Genomic DNA, 9,526 nt, shown 5'->3' with positions numbered 1-9,526 from the left:
AATTGAAGTAATTCCTGTCAAACGCATTGATCACATATTGGTATGTAATAAGATTTATTCGGGCGTAATTTAAGCTCGGGTTGCGTGTTACATAAAGGGTTGTCCAAAACTTCATTATCGACAGACAACAGGGTAACCAAAAGGGCGTTAATAATATTAAACGCCTAAAATAATATATTTATCAATGAATAATATAACATACCATTTGATACTTTTTTTCCGTGTGTAAATTAATTACCAGTTTACCTCCATTGTGGTATTCATGCTATTCATGAATTGGATTTGCAGTTATTTACTCACTAAACACTTAAAGGTGACAATGGAATTTTTGGCGAGCAAAAACGCGCACAAAACGAACAGTTTAAAGTGGCAATTTGTAAGACCCTAGCTGCCTTGTCAAAACATGAGCTTTCCAGCGCACAAAGCGATAGTAAACGCGATAAGAACCCACAAAAAAAAATCTGTAGGTAGGTAGAAAATTAGTACGCACTTACCCAACTCAATTGTCATTCTTTGTAGGTATTGATAGTGACAATCAAAATAAATATTATGCACACAATTTATTCATCACCTTCTTTTAACCTGGATAAAAGTATCTCCTGAGGTTAGGTGTGAGTTTATTCGCTGTATGTTGCATTCGCTAACAATTGTGTTATTTGATAGCGGTGCGGAGACCGCGTTTTGAAATCGGAAACCCGGGATTATTCGCTCATTGTCGACGGAAAACGGCCGCGGCTGCATTCGCAACCGCAACCACATCACCACCAGCAGCACATCTGTTATCCGCGAATAAAAACAGTCAAATGTTTGGGTTTAATTCGTGCGACATTTCCGGTTTTATACAAATTTGTTATTCGCGCCGATTGAATAGGACCCGCAGCACACAACCCTTTGGGGCGGTGCCAGCACCCACATTGTCCGCGTTAATTTGACGAGTTCTGGACGTTAATAAGACGTCAATAGAGTGTCAATAGTGTGAATAATGCCCCGCATGGAATATTTTGGAAATATTTTGGCAGCTTCGAGTGCTCGTAATAATGGCGTGGTCAAAGAGATTTGGCGATTTGTACGCGTAAGCTCTTAAACGTTTGTTCCGTGTGCTCGGCGTGCTTATCGACCGACTTAATCTGCGCACAAAAGCTGAGCGCTTATCACAACAAATTCCGTTTTCAAAGCTCACTCATTCACTCATTGGGAAATTCGCAGTCGCAGTCACTCGGGGAAATACTCAAGTCACAAAGATAACATTTACATCCAGGTAAAATATTTGAACAATAAAAATAGAAAAGTGAGTTAAATCAATTAGTAAAACAAGCAGCAATGGAGGTTGAAGGGGTAGTAGTTGCTTTAACCTATTCGGACCATGGTTAATTACAGTGCAAAGCTGTCAAGGGGCGGTTTGCGACGCAATCTATCGCGTGGTCGCAACATGTGCGCATAGTACACCGCCAGGGTGTGAGAGGGTGTCCGATGTCAGTTTATTAAATTATGACCAAACGCCTTTCAACATTACACAACACTATTGGGTAATAATCAACTACAACTTTATCAATAAATATTTCCCTCTCTTAATATTAAAATATTTTATACACTCACCCTTATCTTTAAACTTGCTTATTCCCCGCTTCTACCCTTTTCTGTTTGTCATCTGTTGTCATCCAGAAAGAGAATTGATAATGCGCTGTAAAAAGACTCCATTTAAATATGTCACTGCACATGGCACAGCCGTAGATAATTGTTTTATTACTGACAGGGGGTGAGTCTGCACGTCGAGATGAGAATTAGCTTATGATTAGACTCATCACACGGTATTTACCACTATTAGTTAATAAGAGGGCGGCGGCGCGAGATGCGTAGGGGAGCATGGTCCCCGGGGAGGCTGTGCGCCCCCTCCAGCGATATATTTACATACGTAATAGTAATCGTAATATGATCTACATCACAAAATAAACGCAAAAAATAAATGTTTATTAAATAATCGAAATTTAACTGAAGACGTTAATAAATTTATCTCTACCTTCTCTTAATAAGGGTAGTTTTGACAGTTGACAACAGTTTCCAACACTTGTAATTGCTGTAATTGTTCCGAATTACATTATACACGATGATAATGACTTGCTGTACAAGTATTCTGGTTTCACGCCAAAATATTTCTATTCACTTAAGTTTTATAAAAATAAAAAAATAGTTAAAAGCCCCCCTGGGTTAAAATCTACAATGTCATCGAAATTTGTTCGTTCCTCGGATGAAGAAGAGCCGCATTGTTGATGAGTGCACGATCGGCCGGCATTGGCACTCACGATGAAAGCGCCGCCGCGCCGAAAGCGGGCGTGACGCTCAAACGCTTTCGAGCAACTCAATTAGAGCCGGGCCAAAGAGGCCCAGCAATGAATATTCCTATATTCCACAACACATCACACATTTCGATAATACACGCATAAAATCTATCCGCGATTGAAATCAAGAGATGTTTGAATGTATTCTTTGTGAATGTGTTTTGAGTTGTGTGCTTTTGTTCGAAATTGATAGAACCAGGTTGTGTTCTCTCTGGATGCGACCCTTCGGGTGTGCGCGCCATCCCCCGCTGCCGGCTTCCGTTCGCGTGCGTACCGCGCGCGCGTCCGCCATGCGCAAAACGGAAACAATTAAATTAACAATGGTTGGTTTGGTCGCGGGGAGAGGCGGCGCCGTCGAGCGCGCTCGCATTCGTGCCAAATCTTGCAGAAAATGTCGTTTTTGTTGGCGATTATTTCGCTTCATATTTAATAGAAGCAGCGCCAGCATACGCGAAAAAACCTCTCATTAATTATAACCCCATTCTTTCCGCTTGTCAATATGCTCCTCGACGCACAACCAAATCAAATAATGATTCTTTTGTGTCTATGACACGTGTATTATGTGATAATCACTGGCACTGGTTCATCCGTTGCAATCATCGTTAGGTAGTACATTCATTTTAGTTATTATTTAAGTAAGACGTTTGTGGAACCCTTTCTAAAGTGATGAAACAATCAGCATAAATTTCGTTCTAATTAATCGACAAGAAAAACATCTTTGCTATGTAAATGCCGGCGTACAAGACGTGTGAGATTGTGTAAATATATTTTGCTTCGTTTGTTCGCCCGCCAGCAAAGAACAATGCAAACTTGCTGACTCACTTAGTGCTTAATCATGTTACTTACACGTTTTTATGCATTGTGTGTGTATTTTTAACAAATTAAAGAGAACACCGCAATGAGGCATGGGGAAAATCAACAGCGGAATGTTTCTTGTTTGTTATTTTTTGTTTGCGTTCAAGAGTTCATTAGCATAATGGATTATTTTCCTGCGAAACAGTGGTGGACTAAGGAGGCAATTATTTCCTGTCGCCATTTTGAAAATAAGTAAAGATATAGTCAATTAAAGGATGAATTTTGTCATTTTCTATTTGTTTTCGTTAAAAATTCGAAAAAAAAACCTAAAAATTCCGAAAAACTTGAAAGTATTATAAAAAAACATTCATTTCCGGTCGCCATTTTGGAAATAAGTAAAATATTGACCATTAAAAAGCAGAACTTTATCATTTTTATTTGCTTTCGTTAAAAATTCAAAAAAAAACTTAAAATTCCGTAAAACTTGAAAATAATATAAAATAACATTTATTTTACACCAAGATTTTGTTATCTTTCATTTGTTTTCGGTAAAATTCAAAAAAAAAACTTTTAAAAATCCGAAAAACTATAAAATATTATAAAAAGGCATTTATTTCCGGTCGCCATTATGAAAAGAAGTAAAATGTTAATTATCAACAGTTTTTTCCAATATTTCATTAGTTTTAGTTGAAAATTCCAAAAAAACTTTCATAATTTCCCAAAAAATAAAAATATTCTAAAACCTCACTAAAAAATGTTTATATTTTGACTTCCTGTTGATATATTATTTCCTCTTTGCATAATAAATAATTTATCCAAGAAAACAAAGCGTAATGAACAAAAAATAGCACCATAAACACGCCAAACAAACAAGAAATCGATGTTGAAATATTCCCTGCATAATATCGAGCATTTTCTGTTTGGTGTTTCGCGTTGATGAAGACGTACACGTTACGGCGTGCAGCAGAAAAGAGCCACCCCGTCTCCTCGGCAAACCGGGTCGGTCTCGGGGGAGCGCCACCGGTCTGTAATTAAACTCCCCGTCTGCCTCCCAGCGACCAAGTAAAGCCAACCGGCGGCACCAGCAGGCATACTGATATTCCAGATTCTTTCCTGCTTGCACACCGCCGCCGCCACCGCATGTGCGAGAGGAGTTATTTCGACGATTCGCGAAATGCCACGTTGGCGAGGATAATATTATCTAACTTATAGAGAAATTGATCACTACGCAGCGGGGCGAACCTCTCTAAGCGGATGAGATTATAGATTTATTACCCGATTTTATTTCCGAGGAGCGTATCGCTTTTTTTCCACCTAGCAATACGAAGATGAAGAAATCATGTTATTTTCGGAATCATAGAAAATATTTTTTAAATTATTACACACATTTTCAACACAATTTTTTTTCTGCTATTGTGATGAAATAATTTACCACCCCGTAGGTGAGGTGTTCGCTTCGAATCAATTTCTCTCTGTTGAAATTCGCCGCGCTGCTGCGTAAGTGTTGCCATTCGCCCTTTCGAATTGGAAGCTCACTCAAAACGCAGTCCCATTAGCCTTCAACCTCCCGCACACATCGACGATAGACGTTTCCGCGGCGCGCCATCAATGGCACACATCGATAAACGCTTTGTGAAAAAAACTGCACTTTGCATGCGATGGCTTGGCAAAAAACACGCGCGCGAGAGCAGCACAAAACGCGCCACCAATTGGCCCGCTCGCTAATTTCAACATTGGCAGTTCATTTACAATTGCGGCGGGCCTGGATGGCGGTTTTCGACACATGCACAAAGTGATTCGATGCTGCTACGATTCGGCTTCCGGCTGGGAACGAAAACCTGGAATGAGGAGCAACCACCCCACGCGATCGATCAACAACCATTGTTTTTCATTCTGGTCACGAGACGCCGTCGGACGCATTGTGTTTCCAAAACCTTCACTGATATCCCTCAGAAAGATATCAAACTCTAGGTATATGTTCCAGATTAAGTTTAAGGGAGAGTTTGCTCTGCACGAACGACTCTGGAGGCATCGGACGTGGCCGATCACGCACGGACAATCCAAAAATAAAATAAAACTTTTCCATGTATTTTAAGGGGTCAACCCTCATGTTGCAGAAATCATACCAGTGATATGCCGTATTTTCTTGCAAAATTCAACCTTTGACTCAATAATTGCGCCAGATTTAGTAATTCATCGCTGGAGTTTAGTTGGGCATCCGGAGTGAGTGATCTTGAGATGTTGAGTTTGTGCGCTTCGATTTGTTGCGCGAGGCGTCTCTTCAGGCCACTCCCCGAAAACTCTCTCCCTACCCTTGGTAACCACTACTCTGAGTGTCTTTCGATGTGTAGGTATATTCGAATGTTGAAATGTCGACCTGGGAGCTGGGATGCCCCTTCGGTTTTACGATTTGTTGGCTAAATATTTATGATAGAAGACCAGCCGAGTGGTAACAAACGAAAAACATCTGCTACCCAAAAAGTTTGCCCAAAACTCATAAAAATGTGTTTTTAGTAAAAACATCACTAACCTTTTTAATTTTTTGATCAAATTAAAGAATATTTTTTATTTCCTAATGTTATTTTGTTATTATTTAATGAATGCACATAATTATTTGTTTGATTCAAAGTGAAAATCAGTGAATAAACTTCAACTTGTAGAAGGGGCAAAGACGGCGTCGCGTCGCTGTGAACAACATGGCTGGGCGTGGTTTCCGCTTCATCCGGAAGCAACCCGTAGCCCAACTGCGATTGGTCGATGAGACCCACGACCCCACCACCACCCCATCCACACGGGCCGCTCGAGAGACGCGCCGTGTGTTGGCAAATATTGGTTCACAAATAGACCTGTTTGTGCGTGTTTAGAGATGCTCGCCGGGGCTCCCAAACCAACAGTTGCGACAGTTACGTTTCGTGCGTCATATCAAACACCCAGACTATGATCAAGATCACTCATAGACATCTGCACAACTAAAAACAATTCCGACTCAAGTAGTGGAAGTGCTAATCATATAGTGAGTGTTGCCTCAATCAAGATGTGCAGTAATGAAACAACGCCAACGTCGCCAACCCCCCGACTACCCGTACCATTCGGATTGGAAAATGGCCCCAGGGGAATCTTCCCAATTGACCAGTATCGTCTACAGTTGTACCAATACGCCGTAGCTGGCAGACTTCGATATCCTTTGTTCAATCCATTCCCTACACCTCTACCCTGTTATCCAGCGCTTTTTCCACGGGTGCTACAACCTGAAGAACCCAAACCCCAACATAGTTACATCGGACTCATCGCGATGGCTATCCTCGGGGCGCCGGAAGCTAAACTAGTCCTTTCCGACATCTACCAACACATCCTAGACAACTACCCGTACTTCCGCACCCGAGGCCCAGGCTGGCGTAACTCCATCAGACACAACCTATCACTGAATGATTGTTTTATCAAAGCCGGAAGGTCTGCGAATGGTAAAGGACACTACTGGGCTGTGCATCCCGCGAATGTGGAAGATTTCCGCAAGGGGGACTTTCGCCGACGGAAAGCGCAACGCAAAGTAAGGAAACACATGGGTCTAGCCGTAGATGAAGACGGGGCTGACTCACCTAGTCCACCACCACTATCAGTATCACCTTCTGGAGTCCCTGGACCTTCAACTGCAGTATTCCCTAGTATGCCCGCATTGACAAACCGAAGAGGACCATCACGAAAAAGACAATTTGACGTCGCATCATTACTCGCACCAGATTCAGGGGATGAAACCGCCGAGGAAGATATTGATGTTGTTTCTGCTGATCACCAACAGGAGTTACATCCTACAACAGCAGCGTCAGCAGCCGCGGCGGTAGCCGGAAGAACATGGCCGATATTTCCGATTGTCAACTACTATCAAGCGCTGCTGCAAGCGCGACCGACGGAGACCAACGACGCGAGTAACAGTGCGGATGAGACAAAATGCGGACCATTTCTGGAACGTGCACTTATGTGATTTAGTTTAGTATTTATTATTCCGTTGTGTAAGATAAGAAGATTCTCCACGTGCGTGCAATTCAGTTTTAATGATTTTGCTATATTCTATATTACTCTGTATATAATTATTATTCTTCCAAGGAAGCGCAAAACGAATTTATGTAAAATGTAAAATGTCAAATACTTGATAATCAAACTACAAACATATGTGTAAATATAGTACAACATACAAAACATACAATCAACTATCAAACATAAATGCTTTTCATTATTTTTTGATTTAACTTCCGGTTTTTCCTATAGGTAATACCTCGATTGTTCTTTGAAGGTTTTAGGTGGAATCTTTTTAAAATAAATATGTTTACGGGGACTAATCTTGTGCGGATCTTGAAAACCCAAAAGCGCTTAGAGCTGGGAAGGGACAGCTTGTCGAGAGGATACACGCACGTCAAGTAGATTAGGACCCCACACACAATGCGTATTTAAATCTGCGCGTACAATGGGTGGCGATATTTTGGGGATAGATTTGTGGTAAGTATACTTAGGTATAAATTGGTGTGATGAAGGGCTTCACATATAATCATGTGGGTGAAAGATTAATTAATCAAGAAAAATATGAGAAGACATAAAATTAAGGGAAATATTTAATTTTCTTGGCAATTATTCGTAGTTTTTTTAATTTTAGAATATTACCAAAAAGATTTAATAAAAAATTTCGATGAAAGCTTGGTTTTTCTTATTATTTTTTTCAAAATTTCGTAGTGTTTTTTGCTATTTTCTCTGTCCTTTGACGTTTTTCGCCTACTTTTTAACTTGATACTTCAATTTTTAGTGTTTTATTTTATATCCTGTGCATAAATTTATCATAAAAATGTGTTTTCTTGTGTCTATCTTCACAGAAAGTAAAAAAACACCAAAAATTTAACTCTAGCTACAGTTAAAGCTGTCGAAAAGATTGAACATGTCCAAAAACTAAAAATTTTATTCCAACACAATAAATTTTACTTCTAAATGTTTCTAATGAAGTGTAAAGACCCCAAAGTTGTTTGCCAACGTCTTAAACAACCAACAAACAACCTAAAACCTCAAGTCCTTGCCAATAATTGAAGCATTCTCCAACAATACCACTGCCAAAATTAATAACGAACTTCAATGTTCATCCAAATAAATCTAATGTGTTGTGTGATGTGTATGCGCAAATGTTTTCAATTCACTCCACGGCTCTACCACCCCTAAGGTGTGAAACATTTTTTCTCTTCACTTTACTACTCCACTTGTATTATTCTAATTCGTCGCGTACATAGGATAATATTTGCTTGGCTGGGCGTGTATAAACGGCAGTCTAATTGCGATTGTAAGGATGATTCCAATTGCACACATATATCCACACACATCACACAGCAGCCGATTTATTGGAGTGTGTATAAATGAGTAAATAATTGCGATTGTGCATACAACGCGTGTGTTACGCTTGCACCAGTGTTCGAAATTGAAGTGAATTGAATTGTTGAATTCGGCCGAGGGGCAGCCCCCCGCAGCGCCTTACTTACACTCCGCCTAGCCGAGCGGATATTGTTATAAATCGTTTATGATTGTGCGAGGTGTTGAATCGAACTGCCCCGAGGAGCTGAGGTGATGCGGAAAAAGATGTAGGTACGGCTGTTACCCCAACAAGTCGACATAAATGAGCTTATGTAGTGTGGTAATAGAGTGCTATGCGATTATTCCACACTCATCGATTCATCCACCCTTAGGAGTATAATGTGGATGGTTGTGTGTTAAAAAAACGTTGGAATTGGTATTAAATTTCGGTATAAAGTTGCAAAAAGCGGATTATTATGTGTTTTTACTCATTCACCGCAAAATAAATAATTTAAAGCACTTTAGATGAAAGTAGAGTTTTATTTGGAGACAATAAAACGAAATGATTTAAAATAACTTTTGTAGTTTACGAGAAATAAAGAAGACTTCAGAAAAAATCGAAAATTCAGCTTTAAATAATATAGAATTCCATTAAATATCACCTGTTTTGCCCTTTCAACACCAAAACCAAGTTCTTGAAGCATTTTAGATTAAATAATTATTCAATTTTGATGCAATAAAATAAAAAAAATTAAGATAACCCTTGAAATTTTAGAATTATAACCAAAAAAATCTAAAAATATACTCCAAAAAGGATAAATATTTAACTTTCAAAGCGTTTTCTTTGACATTTCCCTACAAATATCAAATTATTAAAGCGGAAACCTCTTTTAAAATGTCTATTCCTATTAAATAATACCAAGAAAACAATAAAAACCCTACTGAATCAGAAGATATGACCAATTTCCTTAAATTTAAATCAAAAATTATCTCAAAATTATGTTTTAAGTCAAACAAAATTGTCTTTCAAACATTTTTTACCAGAAAGTAGTGTAAAACAACAATTTCTTCAA

At 39.3% G+C, this 9,526-nt stretch overlaps 1 protein-coding gene across 1 annotated transcript; it reads left to right on the top strand.

Annotated features, from left to right (window-relative positions):
* The first annotated feature begins 5,991 nt into the window (after positions 1–5,991).
* On the top strand, positions 5,992–7,350 carry LOC135797273 (forkhead box protein L3). Its single transcript, XM_065309528.1, has one exon. It carries the CDS (start codon positions 6,166–6,168, stop codon positions 7,108–7,110), a length of 945 nt encoding a protein of 314 aa, XP_065165600.1. The 5' UTR covers positions 5,992–6,165; the 3' UTR covers positions 7,111–7,350.
* The last annotated feature ends 2,176 nt before the right edge of the window (positions 7,351–9,526 follow it).

Source organism: Atheta coriaria, unplaced genomic scaffold, assembly GCF_025399875.1.
Source record: "Atheta coriaria isolate IRGN ID8LTWV9N9 unplaced genomic scaffold, Caltech_Dcor_3.1 hic_scaffold_8_pilon, whole genome shotgun sequence".
Taxonomy (NCBI): Eukaryota; Metazoa; Arthropoda; class Insecta; order Coleoptera; family Staphylinidae; genus Dalotia; species Dalotia coriaria.
The sequence above is the reverse complement of the archived record's forward strand: the minus strand, read 5'-3'. Positions and strand labels throughout refer to the sequence as shown.